A 21,389-nucleotide genomic window follows, 5' to 3' on the forward strand; every position below is an offset into this window, starting at 1 on the left:
CAGATCTACTACCACACAATCTGCAGAGTAGCTTTTCAGTAGTAATGTGTCCTGTAGCTCATACATACCATTCTTTCTATAAATAATTGGGTTATATGATTTCCCTATTTTAAGATAGCAATATCTATTTTTGCTTCATTGCTTCATGAATTTTGACTACTTTTTTTGGATATTTTTATTTATAAAAATTCAGAATCTTTGATTTTTTCCTATTGGTTTGTAGATGAAATGTATTCAATATTTAAAGATTATGCATAGTCTATTTTGGTTAAAATACTGTTTTAAAGTTACACATAGACACTCAAATACCACCACTTAATTCATTAAAGTGCTTAGAGTTACTAGAAGGTTAGTGACTATACCAGTAGTTAGAAGCCTAGTTTCGGTGTTCTTCATGGTAGGTATGCAAGACCACAAGTGTTTTCTTCTGTAAAATGACATTTTAAAAATACACAAATCATAACATCTCATCCACACCGTATTCTAGCAATGAAAGTGAATCGGTTGCAAATAAGAACAGGAAAATATAACAGTTTGTGATTGCAAATCCTGGGGAAGATTTTTAGCATTTTAAATAACAATTAAGTTTCAGAGATCCCTCTGATTTGTAGAAACTGAAAGCTGAAGCAGAAAATATCTGTCTTCCTGAGCACATGAGATCTAAATCCATTTTGATGGCTTAGGAGTAACATTGTCCTCTTATGTCTCATTGGTTCAAGCCCAACTGCTCCTTGCTCCGCTAAGTGTAGTGATGAATAATCCTCCCTCCAATTGGCAGTAAAAGAATTCTCCATGCTGTGAGAATTCCATCTGGTACCACTGATTGCAGGCTATGGTATTAAAAGTAACTCATGTTAGTGTTTTGTGATAGAATCTTTAATCATTTTTAATAACCAGGAAACCTTCATTACATGGATTTACTTCTTAAAGTGGAAATGATTTTGGCCTGATGTGATGAAAAACAGCTTGAGTTTTTACTTGTTCCCATTCCAACTGTTCTTGATTTTTCTTCATCTCAACAGTTGGAATTTGCAGAATTCTCCTATGAGAATGCATGTTACCTGTATGTCTAATTTCCATTTGTTTCTATTTCCTGTGGTACTTACTTCTCGTTTGTCTTTTATTAGGATATTTGTCCATCTTTTACATTCCTTAAGCATGAAAGAATGTAAAAAGAGTGTGTGTGGGAACTTAAAGTCTAGAACTCTTACCTTAAAAGACTTTCTTTAAGGTTGTCATCTCTAATTGCCAGTTCATCAAATATCAGGGCAGAAGACGCCATCTTCATGAGACTTAAATTTGCAATAATATCTGATAATGAGTAGAAATTATTCTCTTTTGTATTAAGCAGGGGCAAGCCAGAGGCTCAACTTGATACCGGAAGGTGGTACAGCAATACTGTAATGCATAATCAGTGATATTATTTCTTGTTTGTTGGTTTTAGTTATGGGAGTGGGTTTTTCCTTTGAATCAAATTCTTTTGAGTGGTCCCCATTGTGGCCAATGATTCTGGCCTAATGACACATGATTAGGTGTGATGAAGAATGTAGTCAGTTGTCAGGAAAAAGAATTTTTCTCATTGCAAATTTAGGAAGTCCATATGAGGATCAGTAATTTAACACATTGAAAGCCTCATAATAAACATATGTTGTGGGAGATTTAAAGATGAATATAGTTGGGCATCCTGTCCTTGAAGAGTTCATGATTTACTGGGGAGAGTAAAATCATCGTATCGTGATTACATTTATGTTTTAAACAGTGTGCAGTGTGAAGAAATTTTTGGATGCAGGGGGCCAATTAGTCTAGGTGCAAGATGATAGTAGCTTGGTCTAAAGGGGTTTTAGTGGAAGAAGCAAAGAAGCATATGTATTTGAAAGATTTAGAGGAGGATAAATTGCAGCAGAAAGAAGGAGCTTCTGGAAACTTAGTTGCGAAACCAAAAGAGAGTTTTGAACTGAATTCCAAAAGTAAAGAGCTTCAGGAAGCAGGGAGTTAACCACAGTGGGGAATGCTACTGAAAAGGAAAGTCAGGTGAATTTAATATGCATGAGTAAAGGAAAAGGAGAAAGTAACAATATTGTATAGTCTTATGGAGAGGGAACTTTGAGATTCTGGGGCAATGAATTGTTCAGTGGCTTAAAAAATAAATCTGTGACCCTGGTAATAAAAAGTTATAACGTGGCCGGGTACAGTGGCTCACACCTGTAATCCCAGCACTTTGGGAGGCTGAGGTGGGTAGATCACCCGAGGAGGTCAGGAGTTTGAGACCAGCCTGACCAACATGGTGAAACCCCATCTCTACTAAAAATACAAAATTAACTGGGTGTAGTGGCACACTCATGTAGTCCCAGCTACTCAGGAGGCTGAGGCAGGAGAATCGCTTGAATCCAGGAGGCGGAGGTTGCAGTGAGCCAAGATTGTGCCATTGCACTCCAGCCTGGGTGGGCGACAAGAGGAAGAAGTCATAACACATGTATGTAGGGATGGCTCCACATAAAATTCCAGAATTGGATTAATAAGCCAGTAACAGTGATGACGTTCACTGCCACAAAAGGAAACAGGTGGTCAGAAGAATTTGAAATATCATTCAAGGTTGTTAGTCTGTTTATTTTCCTCTAAAACAAAAATGGTGAAACTCTATGCTTGTTAACCTGCCCTGCAGTGCCACTGAGGGAAGCCACTGCTTGCTTCGTCTCCAACTTTGCTTCCCTTTAAATACCATGAACACAACACTGAACAGAAAACACACTGTAGAATAACCATGTGGTAATTTAGTTATGGGAGTGAGTTTTTCCTTTGAGCAAAATTCTTTTGAGTGGTCCCCATTCTGGCCAATGATTCTGACCTAATCACACATGAAAAATCTATCCTCAAAAGCATAGTTTTTATTTTTTTTTTTCATTTTATAAAGTTTTGTAAGTCTGTGGAGTACAAGTGTAATTTTGTTGCATGCGTAGATTACATAGTGGTGAATCAGGCCTTTTAGGGTATCTATCACCAAAATAGCATATGTTTTACCCATTAAGTAATTTCTCATCATTCAAGCCCCCCCAAGCATAGAAATTTATTACAAATTTCCATGGATGCTTTAAAATTTTAATTACAATGTGACTTTGAAGATCTCCAAAAAATTTAAAAAATAATTTCTGTTTCAGCCAATGTCATAAAAATTTATTGACATTTGATGCTCATAGTCAGTTTGCAATATTTTAACCATCAAGGCAGCAAATATTTCTTTGATATGCGTCTGGCTTTGGTGGTTAACAGTTGCACTCTTTTGACATTAGTCTGTGTGACTGATTATTTTTGTAACTTAAAAGCCCATTCCCTAAAAATAGTGGTAGATAGGCTAATAAACACAGACTATGGAGAGGAAGATTTAGACTGTAGGAAGAATTTGCAAATGCTTAAGTTAGCCTGAACAAAGACTAAGCCACTTCCATTAGCATCTTACTGCTGGATGAGGATCAAGCAGAGACTTAGAATAGCCATTTGAAGATGCAGTCTTAGGGGTGTGTAGAATCAGATCGAGGAGCAAATATTGAATTAGATGAGACTGAAGATTGCTTTTGACTCTATAATACTTCCATGATCTTATAAGAAGGACTGGAAGAATAGCTGCCTCAAAGAATTTGTAAGCTGTAACATATCCTATTACCTCCTCACAAATGGATGTCTTAGAGACTGAGAACTTACTCAACTTCCATCAAGAAAGAATTAATAACCTCTGAAGGTACTTTCTCCAGGAAAACATGTTGGGCAGTGGGAGCGCATGACTGATTGCTGCTAATGTGATTTTGGTTTATGCTTGGTTTAAGAATCAAAAACTTCTGTACAATTTATTTCAGATTTCTGAGGCATTGTTTCCTACTCCAGGCAGAGGACAACTGAATTATTAAGATTCTGTCTGAACTTGGCAGGTGTCAGAAATTCATTTTAAATCTCTGTTCAGAAGCCTTGATTCAATTTAGTTTTATCGTTCAATGTAAAGAGGACTTCTTGGATACATTTTTGGAAAGGCTCTTGTCAGTGATACTTCAAAAATGTACCGGGATATGCTTCAGCATTTTAGCAGCAAGTTGCCAAAGGAAGCCACTGAGTAAAAATAATATTTAAATAAGGCTCAGCTTCAAGGACGTGGAGAAAAGGGGACCCTCTTACACTATTGGTAGGAATGTAAGTTAGTACAACCACTATAGAGACCAGTTTATAGGTTCTTCAAAAAACCAAAAAAAAAGCTACCATATATTCCAGCAATCCCACTGCTGGGTATATACCCCAAAGAAAGGAAATCAATATATTAAAGTCAGTATATTGAAGAGATATCTGCACACTCATGTTTGTTGCAGCACTGTTTGCAATCACTAAGATTTGGAAGCAAGCTAAGTGTCCATCAACAGATGAATGGATAAAGAAAATGTACTACAGATGCACAATGGAATACTATTTGGTGAGAAAAAGAATGAAATCCTGTCATTTGCAACAACACAGATAGAACTGGAGATCATTATGTTAAGTGAAATCAGCTAGGCACAAAAAGACAAGTGTTGCATGTTACCTATTTGTGGGATCTAAAAATCAAAACAATTAAACTTATGGACATAGAGTCCATAGAGGGGTGGTTGCCAGAGGCTGGGAAGAGTTGAGGGCGGAGATGGAGATGCTTCATGGGTACAAAAAAAAAATAGAAACAATGAATAGGATCTACTATTTGGTAGCACAACAGGGTGGCTGTAGTCAATAACTTAATTGTACGATTTGAAATAACTACAAAGTGTAATTGGATTGTCTATAACACAAAGGATAAATGCTTGAGGGGATGGATAACTCGTTCTCCATGATGTGGTTATTATGCATTTCATGCCTGTATCAAAACATCTCGTCTACCTCATAAATATATTCACCTACTATGTACCCAGAAAAATTTAAAATAAAAAAATAAGGCCCAACTTGATAGGTGATAGAAGAATGTGATGATAGATGTTTGTGGTTCACCGTTATTTAATTGAAGAACGGGTAGTTCTGAAATGGTTTACTTACTTTTTTGATGGGGACATCTACCTTTGGTAGGTTCTTCTGTTTTTTTATTTGTGTAGATTCTACTAGAGATAAAAAGTGGGTGCATAATTCAACATGAATTTATTTCCTGATCCAGAGATCAAAGGACAGAAATGGACCACCAAATCACAGTCATGCCTTTTTCACAAAGGGAGAAACTGCTAGAAAGCAGCTCAGAAATGCTCCAATGCCAAGCTGTGCTATAGCATCAGAACCATGTCTGGTGGCAGAGGAATTTGATTTCCTTGCATTCATTTACTCATTTGTTCAAAAACATTTATTGTAAGCAATGTGGACTAGGCAGTGTTCTAGGTGCTGGAGATGCCAAGAGGAGGAAGAGATTCATAGTGTGAATTCATAGCCTTTCACGCTTTGAATTCATACTATAAATTCATATTTTAATAAAACTATTTATAAAACAAGAGCCAGTTCAAATGAATTCTATTAGATTAGTTAGAAACATACTTCATTATATCTAGATTATGATCAGGTAGAATTGCTTGAAAGAAGTTAAGGCAATTCATTATTACTATTAAATCGGGGCTAAAGGGTGAAAGGCAGACAGAGTTATGCTTTTCTGTCTCATGAAAGAAACTCTATATGAGTAGCAAATGCCTGGTGAAATTACAATTATTTATAAAAATCAATGTTTCTACATAGTGAATGTTACAAGGGGCAAGCCTTACAATGAACTATCTAAGACATGTTAATGAAAACAGGATATTTATAAGGTACAAAATATAGAATGATTATGTAACTTTAAGAATCTTGTCTCAACATGAGTTAATATTTATTTCATAATATCTTTAAAAAGTAAAAAAAATCTTGCAAACATTCACCATCCCTACTTGCATTATTATCCAAAAGACTGTGGATAGCTACATTCCACTGAATCTTGTATCCCTACTGATGTTGACAGATGCTCATTCTGCTAAGGTTTGCTGTCTACTAAGTGCTAATTAGAGCTGCAACTCTGGCTTCAGCTATGATGTTATTATCTAGGACTGAATAAAAAATATAAGGCTTGCGGAAATTGCAGAAGTGCTAGGGTGATAATAATAGTAACAACAACTATTGTTGTTTTTGACCACTTATTATTTGCCAGGAAGGCGCTAACTGCCTTATATATGTCTCATTTAGTGCTCACTACATTCCTATTATCAGTCCCATTTTCAGATCACAAAATGGTTTAAGGAAGGTAACTTTAGCGTTCTGACCATTTAGATTGGAACTGAGTTTTTTGACCATACGTCTTGCTTCATCCACTTGCTATCATGTCTTAATATTAAAGGATATCACTCCTATATACTTCATGTTTCCAGTGACAGAATGAGTTAATGGAGTTCGTGGTTTGAAAGTGACCCTGGAGAACCAAAACACTCAGCCCATCCACTTTATCCATAAAGAGATTAGGCCTGGGTCAGAGATTGAATGAGAGGCATCTCTTATCAGTCTGAGAGGAATAGTGTGTACTAAAGAAATTGATCAAAAGGAGGAAGACATTTGAGGGCACTAGGGAGGAATATGACTCTGATGGATTGAAATTCTCCATGGGAACAGTTGAGAAAGAAGCTATGGCAACATCTACAGGAGAGCGGAGAATAGCACAATTTAGGTGTAAACTGAATAGCAGTGAGTGTTCAGGGAGTTGTGTTGATGGAAAGTCAGTCCACCTCCCTTCCAAAATCTCAGGGTAAAAGGTGTGTATAACATGGATAAGGGAAGCTGTGGCGTGGAGGTTATTGGAAACCCACCCGAGTGATTCAACAAGTACTCTTATTATGGTTCTTGAGAAAGTGCTCATGGGAGACATTTGGGAATTAAGTCTAGAGTCATGAACTTCCACTCTGCATAAGGATCTCAATCACAGTGTTGCAGAGAATTGGGGTAGTGACCTCAACCTGTTGCCTTAGTGAGAAGGCGACAGGTTTAGGCCATTATCCCAATATGAAAGGGAATTCACAGACTGCTGAATCTCTTCTAGGGAGTTTGAGATGTTCCATGGAAGCCAGGTTTAGAACCCCTGATCCAGAGCCTAATCAGTATGGCAGTAGCTTGTGGCAGATGTTGGCAGGAAGGCAAATTTATTTTTACCCAGGTTGTTTGTCTCTTCTGTGCTCTACTAACTTCCCAGACAAAATTTAATTTTAGCAAACTAATGGCAGTGCTATTCCACAGACTCCAAAGAACAGCTTTGTCATCCTCTGCCTTCAGTCAGTCATTAATGGGACACTAATATATTTTGACATAAAGGTACGAAAATGAATGACTTGGCTTTCATTTAATCTCTATGCACTTCCCTCCACTCCCCCATGTTCTAGCTGTCTGTTTTCATGTTTGTAGTTGGCCTTTAAAAATACTAGGTGGGAGAGGACCCAGAAGTGTAAAATGTCATGCCCCCAGCCAAGCTAGACAATCTCCCCCCAGCACTGACAATGTGCCAGGCATTTTTCTAAGCATATCACATGCATCAGCTCATTTAATTCTCTTTATATGCCTATGAGGTGGATACTGTTATCATCTCCACTTTACATAGGAGGAAACTGAAGCTCAGAGTTTCCTGATTAACTAGGAACTGGGAGAATTTTACTTGAAATCTAGGCAATCTGACTTGGAGCCTGAGCTCCTCACCAGTTTGCTGTGTTGCCTCCCATACCTGCTGTTTACACCACGGTTGCAAATGATTCAAGGTTTTCCATTATTGACCCTAGGGTCTAATGCCCTAAAATTTGCTGATGAGTCTCAACTGGGACATCTTTTAATAGGAGATTAAAAAAGAAAACAGATACCCTGCCCAGAAGACTGGGTTTAAGTAAGCTGCTGCTAGTGGGAAAGTGGGAAGTGTTGCAAGTTGTTGGGGAAGGATGGGAGCTGAGAGCAAGGGAGCGAATGTGTAGGAAGGTAGATGGGAGAAAGTGTTAAGCAGTGGTTAGAGAGTCTCTGTTTTCTTCTGTCTTGCTTAGCTGATCATTCTGGAGATGAACTGAGAACATATGTGAATTCATTTAGGATCTATAAAGTTTGATTCAAATAATAGTGTCTGTTTTATGCCATGGTGTGCCCCCTGGAAGTTAGGATAGAGTAGTGGGCGGCCAGAAGTTCAGGAGACAACAGTACATGGGTTGGAATCAGAGGGCATAGATGAAAACCTGGGAGGTAGATGCATGTGGACAGGGAGCAGCCACTTTATGGGTTTTGAGAAAGGTGATACACACTGGTAAGCCCCAAATTGGGGAGCTCTAGGAAGCAGGGTCCAGGAACTGGTTAGCAGTCATTCTCCAAATCTCGTTTCCCATTTGCAAGTACTGCTCAAGTGAGGTCTTAGTCCTGATACCTCCAGCTCAGTAGAGAAGACTGAAGCCCACTGCCATTGGATTTACTGTTATCTCAAAAAATTGCTTAGATAGAGTTCATTCAACATCTGCCTCCACTCAACTTCTCCTTTTGGGGTCTGATAGGCCACTACATTCTATGGTTCCAGCTTCCCTCTTATCTGCTATGTGTGCAGGAAAATATTTTCTAGTTACAATCTTTGCAGATCAGTTGAGTGAACTTGGAAATAAAGGGATTATTAGACACTTTTGGTGATAAAAATCTAATGTGAACACTGTGTGGTGTAAATTTTTTCCTCCCTACTTGCATCTAATTCCTAACACTCTTTGCTATAGGCGTTATTTTTATTCTTGTCCTGCATTATTGTTTGTTTACATATGGACATGCCTTTAAAATGATATTAGTTCCTTAAAAATTATACTTGATATAAAATAATGCCCAGGCTTCACCACACAGAGATAGCAACTTGCAACAGCTCGTTGGACATGTTTCCATGCACTTCTCTTGCATATACAAACTCCTAAAGTCCACAATTGATATGAAGGAGCTTATGCCATATATAATTATTCATGACTTTTTTTCACTTCACAGCATGTTGTAGCCATACTTCCCTCTAAATGAATAAAGACCTACACATTCATTTGTACTCTGCCCAGTGTTCTCTGGTTTACTTAACCACCCCGCCTGATGATTGTTTATTGGTAAAGAAAGAAATCTGAGCAGCACACAGAGATCATCAGACTCCGCTAATCCAGACTTTATAGCTTTGCTGTCAAATCCATGGGATTCTTGGTATTTATTCATTGACAAGAGAGTCTGAACTCCTCAGAGGAGCAGAGAAAGAACATGAAACTGGTGAGTGAAGGGTCCAAGGCTTTGCATTTAGCACTGCTGCTTAGCAGCTATGTGCCCTTAAAATCACTTCATCTTTCTGAACCTCACTTTCCCTACCTGTAAATGATGTTGTGAGTTTTCATTATATTCAAGGTCTGTTCTGCTAACTGAAGGTCTGTATCTACAAATATACTGTCAAGCTATATCTCCCACCACAACTTAAATGCTTCGGCTTTATTCATCAATACCTTTTTGATGTCCAGCATGATGGTAATATAAAGTAAATACTCAACAAACACACTTTGAGTGATGGATCAATATAGCTGTTGAATCTGTCTTTTCAAATTTCCCCCAGAAATATCCATCTCTGTAGTTTTATACTGACTTTTTTAAGCCAGTGAACCTCAGACATTTTTACCTGTCTACCATCTCTCTTTAGAATTTGTGCACGTATATCTACACTTTTAAATAGCCACAGTTTAAATTTCTGTCTCACTGTGTGTGTGTGTGTGAGAGAGAGAGAATGTACCATGTGTGAGTGTGCACATATGTATCTATAGTTTGCTATGTATGTGTTATTTTGGGTGAGTAAAGTAGGATTCCATATGGAGGGAGTTACTATACTTTGCACTAAAATGAGGCTTCAGACAAGAGAGTGAGATTTTTTTACTCCCTCTTTCAGAGTTTTACTGAAATTAAATGAGTGTGTGTCTGTGTTTCTGTGTGTGTGTGTTTGAAGTGAAGTAGAGAGGGGTGTCCTAATATTGTAGACACAGTACTCCCTCCTTTCATCTATTCTTAACTTTCCTGTTTTCCTTCCTTCCCTCCCTCATTCTCTCCCTTCCTCTCTCCCTCCCTCTTTCTCTCTCTTTTTTATTTCTCTCTATTTCCTTCTTTCCTTCCTTTTCCTCCTTTACAGGAAAAATTAAAGAATAATGCCATTCTTTCTACTTTAGCCAATGACTTTAGTCAGTGGTGACTTTTATCACCATTTAATATATAAAAAAAGAGAAGCCTCTGTCTGAGAAAATTCTCTCAACCAATGAAATCCCAGTATAAGGTAGTATTCGAAGACAAGTAGGTGTTGTGTTATATTAATATATTGAAGAAATGTATTGATCCATCGTGGTGGTGATGGAAACCAGATTATTTCACTCAACTAATGGCCAAGATTAAACCACTTTCAAAATATTGCTTAAGAAAATCAAGGAGTCGAGTTATAGACATTTAGGGAGTGAATAGATGTTCAGAAAGTTTGGTACTGCACCATTTTATTGCTTAATATGTGTCTGGAGTCGGTATTCATTGAATTCTTTCAAAATGAGTTACACATTTCATTATCTTCCTAAAGAAAGAACACTATATATATTTAAACATTTTTCTTCATTTTGGAATGCTCAGAGCCACCATCACAAGCAGTGTTTATTGTATTACGCTTTGACTGAGAGGTGCTGTCAGAGGCTATTGAGCTGTGTGGAGCTACTTCAGTCTCAGCCCTGTGGCTTCTGGACTCTTAGTCTGCTTTTTAAAGATAGTTTTTCCATCTCTCTGAGGGTCAGGCTGCCCCTGACCATGTCTTACTGTGATGTGCATATCTGTCTGTGGTTCTTAAAGCTCCAGTCCACCTCCCACTATTTCAGTTCGCTGAATCTAATTTATTATGTAACAAGCACATGATCTTATTAAATGTTTTAAAACCTCAACAGAAAATACGATATAAAAGTGGTCTCCAAAGGCTCTTTCTGCATATTTCCATATTCTTACCTAAATTCCAGCAACTTTTGGTTTCTGGAGAAGTGTTCTCCAGATCACTGTTCAATTCTGATAAGGAACCCACCTTTCCAGTTTGAATGTGAACTCTTACTTCTAAACATGAAGAGATAAGATTGCCCTTAGTCCTTCAGGTGCATGGCTACCAATTCCACTCTCTCATTTGTATCTGATCACTCGGTTCTTGTTTTGCAGTCCCCAGTCTGTCCCAGATCGTCTGAGGATCCGGGTGAACAAAATCAGTTTGCAAGACTATGAAGGATTCCACTATGACAAGGAGAAACTCCGGGAAGCTTGTAAGTTGGATTGATTTCTTGTGATCAGCCTCTCTTCAGCTTCTTGATCCTCCTTGGTTTGATGGGTAGATTCATTTATCCTTGTGCCTGAAAATCATGGTTAGAGAAGTGAAGCGAAACATAGTAACATGTGAGCTCCAAGTGATAATGTATGGGCTACAGAAAAAGGAACTGGAAGAGGAAAGCAGCTGAATAAAATTCTGCTGTGGATGCCAAGTCAGGAACTCTTGGCTTATTCGCCACTTAAGTCTCAGATTTGCCTAAAATGAGGAAAGCAAAAAGTTGGTGATACCAATGGTATAGCACCATCCAGAAAACTCTTGAGACAACACAAATCTCTTCTTGGAGCCTGCGTTAGCAAACACTGCCCTCATTCGTCACATAGGTGTGGCAAAGAGGCACATTCAGCACTTCTAGATATTATGCTATTATATAAAGTCAGAGAAGGGCCCACAGGAATGTTGTGATGATAAAGTGATTCATTGATGATGAGGTGCCATTATTTTTGAAACCTACACTTGAGCCAACATATGAATTGCTTCTCATTGTATGTATTTTCTGTATGCTGCTTTGAATACATAGCTAATTGTTAGTTCATCTCACTAGTCAATCGGTATGTTTTGGACACTTTTTACTTTCTGGTACATTCTGATCACTGCTTTAAATCTCTGTCTATATAATAATTTATGAGGTAATTGGTTAAAATAAGCCAGAAGAAGTTAAGACCATGAGAGTGTTAGATATTAGGGTTCTTGGCTCCTTCCTAAGTGTGGGGGCCAATAGTCAACTGCAATAAAGTCAAAGAAGATAAGGCAAACTGGTGTCCAAGGGAATAGCTAATGATGCTGATATAAATAAATGACTTTTATGTAGAACCAGAGACTTATGAACCCAGTCCCCAAATGGTCTCTAGGTGTAGACCTCGCTACCTGTGTAAAAGATGAAAATAGTTAAAACTGGCAGGACTAATAGTAGGAAAGCCTTCCTGGGATGGTCTTTTCTGAGCTCTGGTTTCTGAGACTGATCTAAAGTAAGCTTTAGTGGATGGAAATTCTGAGGTCCAAGAATAATCCCAGGGTTGGGTACAGGGGTTCTACAATCTGAAGTTGGCATGAGGTGAGGAGCCATATCCCTGGTAGCCTAATCACTGAATCTACTAGAGAATTTGCGGTGAATTTTCTTTCTTAATTCTCTCAGCTGCTTCAGCTTCCTTAACCCTTTACATTGTTTTCCTTAGACATCAATACCTTTTGGCTTCTCCCCAGCCTTCTCACTTCCATACTTTACACTCATTTCCTTTGATAGGAAAGTCTGAGCTGGAGGAGGAGCAATTCCCCAAACCTCTAGATTTCTTCCTTCTGTAAACAACATATTACATTTTCTAATATAAATGAGCATATAAGTGACAGACTAGCATATAATCTAATTTGATCCATAAAGTGATGGACATATATTTTTGTGATGGGAAGTGTAGCTACAATGTAAGTTAAATTGACTTCTAAAGGTTACTAATCATAAAGAACAGTGTTTTATGTTCTTTCTTGTTTTAAGCTTCCAAACAAATAGCTAACAGTTCTTAAAAGAAGATAACAGATCTCAAGTAATATTTTGCAACTTACCATCAACTCTGAAGAAATTCAGTTTGGAGTGGGAACACATTTGAAATTTTTAGGTGAAATGAGATTTGAAGCTTATCTGTAGCTTTCAATTATCTGTTTTATCTTTTCTGTGGCATTATCTGTCCACCATTGCTGGAGGTAATTGTGGTTTGAGTTTTTCCAAGAAGATGACATTTTCTGGCAAGTGCTTTACTCAGCATATGTGATAAAATCTCTACGTGAAGAAACTTCTTAAGTCAAATGGGGGGAAGTGATGGCATAAAGGTAAGCCAAATAAATTCAACAGTGTCTTTGGGACCCCAAAGAACAAAGAAACCTCAAAACGGGGATAAAGGAGTTATTCTGAAGATTTAAAAACTCATTCCAATGATTTGGATTTGAAGAAATCAATAAAAGGATTAGAAGTAAAAGTGACCAACTCAGTCATTGTACTTTTTTTTTGTTTTGTTTTTTGAGACGGAGTCTTGCTCTGTCGCCCAGGCTGGAGTGCAGTGGTGCAATCTCGGCTCACTGTAAGCTCCACCTCCTGGGTTCACACCATTCTCCTGCCTCAGCCTCCCAGGTAGCTGGGACTACAGGCACCCACTACCATGCCTGGCTAATTTTTATGTATTTTTAGTAGAGATGTGTTTCACCATGTTAGTCAGGATGGTCTCAATCTCCTGACCTCATGATCCGCCCTTCTTGGGCTCCTAAAGTGCTGGGATTACAGGCGTGAGCCACAGCGCCCGGCAGTGATTCTACTTTTAATATGTGGTGATGGTGCTTCTAACCTGTGGTTTTTCAGGAAAGTTTATCCTTTGAGGTTCTGGATTCACTCCTACTCACCTTTGCTCTTTAGCCTGGTTCCAGCTTGAAACAGAATACAGATTCATGGGAAGGCTGACAGGGCTCAAACTGAGTATAAAGAGAAAAACAAGTTTAAGTCCATATGTGAGGTGCATGCCAAAATAAATGTTATTTCAGAAGCATTAATTAAGTGAAATTTGCACAACACATCTAGATAAAAGGGACTCTAGGAATGTACTCAGACCTGCATCCCAGAACAAAGAGAGTGAGTCCTCTTAGGTCATTCATTTATTGTCATCAAAGTCTGAGCTAGAGCAGTAGTGTGGCACTGCGTTTGAAGTTAGTTCCGTTTCTTGGTGGTGTACCAAGTGATATTTTCAGGCAAAATGTGGTTCTTCTCCATCATGTTTAGCAGAATCTTGCTCATTGTTCACGTTAGATAATAAGCTCGCATGTTTGTCATGTAACAAAGCCCATCTTCTGTCCGTAATGCAGGGCTCCCTAATAGTATTGGATGGCAGCCCTTTAAATTGCTTTGCTTATTTTAGCACAGAGAAAGATGACTATACTCTTTCAGATATTTCCCATTCCTCTTCCATTTAGCCCCATCTCACTGGGGGTCAATCCTTCTAAAATAATATCCTGGAAAAATTTAATCCTTGTCAATCTTTCCCTCAGCTCTTGCTGATAAATTTCAGACTTATGTAAGACACTAAAAGTCTTCCTCACTGCATAGAATTTACCAACCCTCAGATAATAGTTGTGGTTTGAAAGAGGGGACAGTCTATTCAACTTAAGAAGTAGAGCATAAAGAGAAAGTGGCCATATTAAAAAAATTAAAACAAATCTGTAATAATGATATCAGAAAATCACTCTCATAAACAGAAGTATACAAAGTGGGGCTGGGCGCAGTGGCTCGCACCTGTAATCCCAGCACTTTGGGAGGCTGAGGCGGGCGGATCGCAATGTCAGAAGATCGAGACCATCCTGGCTAACACGGTGAAACCCTGTCTCTACTGAAAATACAAAAAGTTAGTTGGGCGTGGTGGTGGGCGCCTGTAGTCCCAGCTACTCTCAGAGGCAGGAGAATGGCGTGAACCCGGGGGGCAGAGCTTGCAGTGAGCCGAGATCATGCCACTGCACTCCAGCCTAGGTGACAGAGCAAGACTCTGTCTCAAAAAAAAAAAAAAAAAAAGAAAAGAAGTATACAAGTGGCAAGTGTGTCCTTAATAAAGCTTATAATAATATAATCTAGGCAAAGGATAACCTGTTTTTAAAAATCTGTTATATTTCTAACCTCAGAATAGAATCATTGACATATGATACATTTTTTAAAAATCTGAGATAACTTGATATTCCCCCAGATTTAACTCTATTCCCGTGCAGACTGGTTAAACTTCACTCTGGGCACCAGTTTATTCTGCACTTTTAAATTGCCATGATAATTTACACAGATCTAGGGTCTAAAACACAAGCAGTAAAAAAGAGCTTGGAGCCAATAGAAAACAGATGTAGTTTGTAAGGATAGGGAATTAACATTTTGTATATCAAATATAGTGTTTGACAATGCTTTCACATACATGATCTCAGTATAATTCAGTATTATCTGGATGTTTATAACATATAATGCATAATATATCAATAAATTGGTTAACATTAATGATACTAGGATTGTACCCTAACTAGGTATTTAGTTAAGCATTTGCCCTAATGGAATTTCCTTGTTTGGTGATTTAGTAGAAAAGTCAGAAATTTTGGTGTTTGAATCTCAGTTGCAACCTTGACAAAGTCATTTAATTTCTCTGATGATCAGATCTCTCATCTGTAAAATGAAAAGATAATTATAACCCCATTCAGTGCTGAGGGTTAAATGTAATGCTGTATATGGAACCCATGGTGTGAAGTCTGGCACATTACCGTGCTCTCCAAAAATGGTAGCTGTGATGCCTGTGGAGGTTGTTGTTGGAGAGGCCCTGCTGTCACAGTGCTCATCAGTCTGCAGGTCCATAAAGCCAGACTCAACGGAGGTCATAGAGGCTGACTTCCTCTATGCGGAGCTCTTCCTGGCTTGAGGCAGCTCCCTTCAAACTGCACACACCAGCTCCCCCAACCCACTTTCTTACTTTCAAAAATAGAATTGAAAATACTAGTAAATATCACAGAAAGATTATGGGGAGAAAGTGTAACTAAATCATTCAATTTACTTTTATTGTGTCTACTCGTATAAACATCTGCTGTAATGACACGATACTTAAATCTATGAAGCATGTAAATACTGAATGCCCATATAGGATGATCTGAACGTTTACCTGCAGATTTCCTTCCGTAAGTCCTAATACATTCTCTGAAGTGTGCCATCTGTTATCCACCACTGAATTTTTTGAAACAAATTTTTATTTTGGAATAATTTTAGATTTATGAATAAGTTACAAAGGTAATACAGGGCATTCCTGTACATTCCTCCCCCAGCTTTTCTCATTGTTAAACACTTTACATTACCGTGGTGCATTTGTCAAGGAAACCGATACTGCTACATTACTGTTAACTAAACTTTTGGAATTTCTATCCCAGGATCAAATCCAGGATACCATATTGCATTGAGTTGTCATAGCTCCCTAGTCTCTTCTGATCTGTAACAATTTCTCAGCTTGCTCGCTCTCTCTTTCTTTCCTTCTTTCACCTTGATGGTCTTGGGGGAATACTACCTTCTGTAGAATATCTTCCAATTTGGCTTTGTCTGTTGTTTTCCTCATAATTAGACTGGATTGATGGGTTTTTGGAAAGAATACTGTAGAGGTGAAGTAGGCTTTTTGTCCCATCATGTCTAGACTTATCCAATATCCACATGACATCCCTGGTGATGTTAACCTGATCATTTGGTAAAGGTGATATTTGCCAAGTTCCTTCACCATAGAGTTACAATTTTTTTCCCCTTCCCTACTCCATTCTTTAGGAGTAAGTCACTAAGTCTAACCCACTTTCAAAATGAGCAGAGGAGGTGGATCACTAGATTTTAAAAATTGTTTCCAGTTTGCATATTTGAGCTCAACTGAGTTTGTTAACTATGCCAAAATGGTAGAGCCATTCAACCATTCTTGCATTTATACTTTCAATAATTATATATTTGTATCAGTTGTATATCAGATACCACACTAGATGTTAGTCATTGAAAGATGAGACTAGAAAATCCAACTTTACAATGTAATTTATTTAATGCACATTTATTGAGTCCTTACTGTGAGCAGCGGTTGGAAGGAAAAAAAAAAAAGAATTCGTTCCTGATTTTCTGGAGTTTTCTCTTTTTTTAAAAAAATGTGATAATAACTGTGATGGGGCTATGGAAACATTCCATACCTATTTTTTCTAGCAAACATAATTTAAATAATGAAAGAAAGATAAAATATATAAGCAAGAATGAGAAAAGTCAGTCTAACCACTAATTAGGTGTGTGACCTGGGCAATGCATTCGTCTTCCTCAGGCTTCTGTTTCCTTATCTGCTAAATGCAGTAGTTAAACTCGTTGTTTCTTAAGAACAGACTGTAATATCAAAAATGTTTAGTTTTATAGAAATTACATAGGATTAAAAATTTTTTCACCAGCATATTTCCTTAGTAGAGTTTTTAAAGCTCCAACATCATTCATAATGAGTATTAGAAACCATGTAAGTACATTGTGCTTCAAGAGTTTGCTAAAAACACTGATTTTTTTTTTTCCTATCAATAGCTTCATCTAAAATGAAATCTTTCCCCCTCATTTAACAAGTTGACAACAGGGCTGTTCAGTAGAGATTAGACCTCCATTTGGTAGAGGTAGGCTTTGCAATTTGAAATCTGTCTGAGGAGGTAAATGATGTCAGTTTGTCCTCTGATGGGCATTGTCCTTCCTTTTTGCAAGTGTGTTTATGTTTATTCCTATTTTCACGATTTGACGTTTGCCTAGAGTTTTGTGCTTAGTCTCTTTTACTGTCTTTTCCCATCTCTTGTCTGTATATTTATCATTTTATTAAAAAAATAATAATGTTAACACACATTGTACTATTGCTGTGAGCAAGGAAATGTCTTTTCTACATATATTGTGTAATTTAATTTACCCGACATCTCAGTGTGATAGATAGATAGTATTGTTATTCCCATTTCACATATAAAGCAATTGAGGCACAGAAAACTCAAACTGTCTACGGGGCTGGCATTTTGAATACTTATTTATCACTGTGTTTTCTGTTTCCGCCAAGTAGTACTTCTTATTTTTCATATAAATATCTTTAATAACATAAGTAAAAATTTGTATTTCAGTCTTTCACAATTCCATTTCAAATGTCTTCTTACATTTAAACTGACTTTGACTTAGTTTATCACACTCGGGTTTGTTGGGCAAGTTTCTGTTTTTAGATCTCCCTCCAACCTCAAATAAATCATCCATTCATAAATTCAACAAATATTAATTGACTACGTACCTTATTTCTAGTACTATTTCAGAATACAGAAAAGTGCTTGTCCTGGAACTTATGTTCCAGTGGAGAGACAGACAAATGAATAAATAATACAATATGGCGGCAAGTGCTGTAAAGGAAAGTAAAGCAGAACAGTGACAGGGCATCCTGTTTTTGATAAGGTGGTCAACAAGAGACTTTCTGAAGAAGTGACATTTAAACAGAGACCAGAACAAAAAGAGTGCATGTATATATGGATTTCTAGAAGAGTATCCCCGGGCAGAGGAAATGGCAGGTTCCAAGGCCAAGCATCCTTAGTCTATTTAATGAATAGAAGGGATGCCCATGTGACTGGAACCTGCTTAGTTGAATGGAGATAGTCAGCAAGTTATTTTAAAGGGTCAGCACATGGAGGGGGCTTATAGGCCATGGAGAAGGCTTTGGATTTTATTCAGAGTGTGATGAGAAGATGTTGGAACTACTTGAGGAGTGTATAATGCCTGAATTTATCTAGATAAATTTGGCTACTAGGTAGAAAATTTTCAGGTTGCAATGATGGAAATAGGACAGCAGGTACCAGGCTAATACTCCGGGTGATAGGCAATAGGAGTGAGGCAGTTAAAGTAGTAGAGTTGGAGAGAATCAGTTGGATTCTGGCTACATTTTGGAGGTAATGCTGGTAGGATGAGATGATGGATTAGCTGTATTGCATAAGAGTGCAAAATTCAGTTGCCTCTGAGGTTTTGACCTCAGCAACTTGGTAAATAGAGGTAGGGAAGATGCAGAGGATTCAGCAAAGGAGACCAAGAAGGAGCAAGACCAAGGAGGAGCCTATTGTTAGCTACAAAAACAGCAGGAGAGCTTGTTTGTTGGAATGCGAGAGAAGAAAAATATCTCATAAAAGCTGTCTAGCTGTCAGCGTTTCAGAGAGGTTGAGTAAGACGCACACTAAGAATTGGTAGTTGGATTGGGGTAGAGGGTAGTTAGTGGTAACCTCACGAGATTGTGGAGTGAAAAAGGTGAAGGTGCACAGAGAGGATTCGTGTGCAAATAGGGTCAAATGCAGGTCAGATGTGTGCTGCATAATGCCATCTTGATCAATGATGGACTGCATATACAACAGTGGTCCCATAAGATTTTAATACTGTGGTTTTACTGCACCTTTTCTATGTTTAGGTATTTTAGATGCCCAAATGCCACTGTGTTACAGTTGCCTGCAGTATTCAGTACAGTAGCATGCTGTACAGGTTTGTAGCCTAGGAACTACAGGCTATACGATATAGCCTACATGTGTGGTAGGTGATTCCATCTAGGTTTGCGTAAGTACCCTCTATAATGTTCACACAACACAGAAATCACCTAACGACACATTCCTTAAAACACATCCCTTTTGTTAAATGCCATATGACTATAATTCACCACAGATTGCTCTTTTAAGGTATTTAACTATAAAACGAAGGAAAGAAATGGGATGATGACTGGAAAAGAATATAGTAGAATCAAAGGAGGATTTTTTTTTTTTTTTTTTTTCTGGTGGGACCGATTCACTAGACAGAGAACTTGATTCAGAAGAGGGCCAACTGCAGCAGTGCCTTTGAGTAGGTGGGAAGATGGAACCTGGTGAGCACTGGAAGGTTGTGGGCAGGAGTGTGGGGCAGGTTCTCCCAAGTACAGCAAGAGAAGGCAGAGCAGTGAGTACAGATACAGATAGCTTGGTGTACTTGGTGCTAGGGAGAAACAGAAGTTCTATTCTGATTGCTTTTATTTTCTCAGTAAAAGAAGAAGCAAGCTTACTAGTTGAAAGTTGGAAATGGACAGTATCAGTGTTCTGGAAAAAAACAGGAAGGTTTGAAATAACTTGAGGAGAGAGACAGTGAGAGGGTTGGGCAGGATTGCTGAACTTTACTTTGGAAGTGGATCATTGACTTCATCACTGACTTGCCCGTTTCTGGCTGTCTTGGTTTATAGGTGAGCCTACTCTATGTCTTTCTAATTTTAAAGGACTCTGATACCAGGGGAATATTGGGTGGAAATATGATCTTATTATTAATATAAATTTCTTTGCCATCTAATTCTGTTTATGACCTAAAGGCTTTCTTTATTTATAAGAAAATAAAACATGCTCTGGTGCTGTGGTGTATCAGAAGTTAATAATGTTAGATTTCATACATGGAAATGGGCCTAAAGTGTTGATGATGATATTTGATCATTCCTTCACTGTTAAAACTTAGCCTTTGGCAATGAGAGCAATCAATTGCAGGTAGATCATTACGTCTCTGCCCAAAAGAATATTTTCCCTTTTCATTGGTTTGTTTTGTGTAACACATACTCAAAATTATGGCCAATTCTTACTATTTCTAGACCAGCCTAGTCCATTCGGTTGCTATCTTAGCAGGTTGACTACTCTGGAATGTAAGCTCAGATGGTAGTTAGACTTCCCTTTGAAGACTTTCTTCCAAGATCTTTGTATAAAATTATTACTTTCATTTATCTTGCTACGGTTTGAGTCATGCAGTGTTGGCCATTGCAGAGTCACAACTGTCCTGTTTAATAATAAATAATAACACCCAATAATTTCATAGGGCTTCATGGTTTACAGAGGGCTGTTGTATATACTGGCCACATGCATCATCACAAGGACACTTAAGATTGCCTCACACAGGGTTACATTGCTGCGACGGGATTTTAATAAGAAATTATATATTTTCTCTCTTAATCCAGGACACTTTCTAGTATACAGCCTACTTCTTTATAAAGACAAATTTAAAAGAATTTGCGGTCATAGTTCCTGTCATCGGATGGATTTCTGGGGAAACAGACTCTGAGACTGAGTTTTGTGTGCAAGGATTTTATTGGGGATTTCCCAAGAGGGAACCACAGTTGTGCAGGGCAAGAAAAGCGGGACCAGGAAGAGAGAGGAGTTAAACTTTGCTGTAGTCACAACAGAGGACTCCCACAAGGACCTTTGGACCTGAGACAGCCATTTTGAGTTTTCTAAATTGAGGCAAGGGTTATTGGATACAGATCAGGCTCTGCCCTGGAAGGGGATAAACCTTGAGTGAGGTAGCATCCTTTCTGGAGAAGGACTCAGCTGTGTGCTATCAGCAAACTTTCAGCTTCTGGGAAAATGAGTGCCTCAATCCTAACATGAATGCAGTGCTTCAGTTCTGAAAACAGAGTCTTGCTATGTATTAACTCAGCACCTGATTTTTGAACTAAGGCCAGGAAGGAACCACCCACAGACCAAAATCCTTGAGTTC

General features: G+C 38.1%; 1 protein-coding gene across 12 annotated transcripts in view; it reads left to right on the forward strand.

The window, feature by feature from the left end:
- The window catches only part of DGKI (diacylglycerol kinase iota), a 459,603-nt gene that overhangs the window by 319,425 nt on the left and 118,789 nt on the right, over positions 1 to 21,389 (forward strand). For all 12 annotated transcript variants that reach the window (XM_017957197.3, XM_017957194.3, XM_031665135.1 and 9 more), the window contains one exon: positions 11,191 to 11,291. In XM_017957197.3, the coding sequence (XP_017812686.1) occupies positions 11,191 to 11,291 (101 nt within the window). The remainder of the gene's footprint in view (positions 1 to 11,190; positions 11,292 to 21,389) is intronic.

Source organism: Papio anubis, chromosome 4 (assembly GCF_008728515.1).
Source record: "Papio anubis isolate 15944 chromosome 4, Panubis1.0, whole genome shotgun sequence".
Classification (NCBI taxonomy): domain Eukaryota; kingdom Metazoa; phylum Chordata; class Mammalia; order Primates; family Cercopithecidae; genus Papio; species Papio anubis.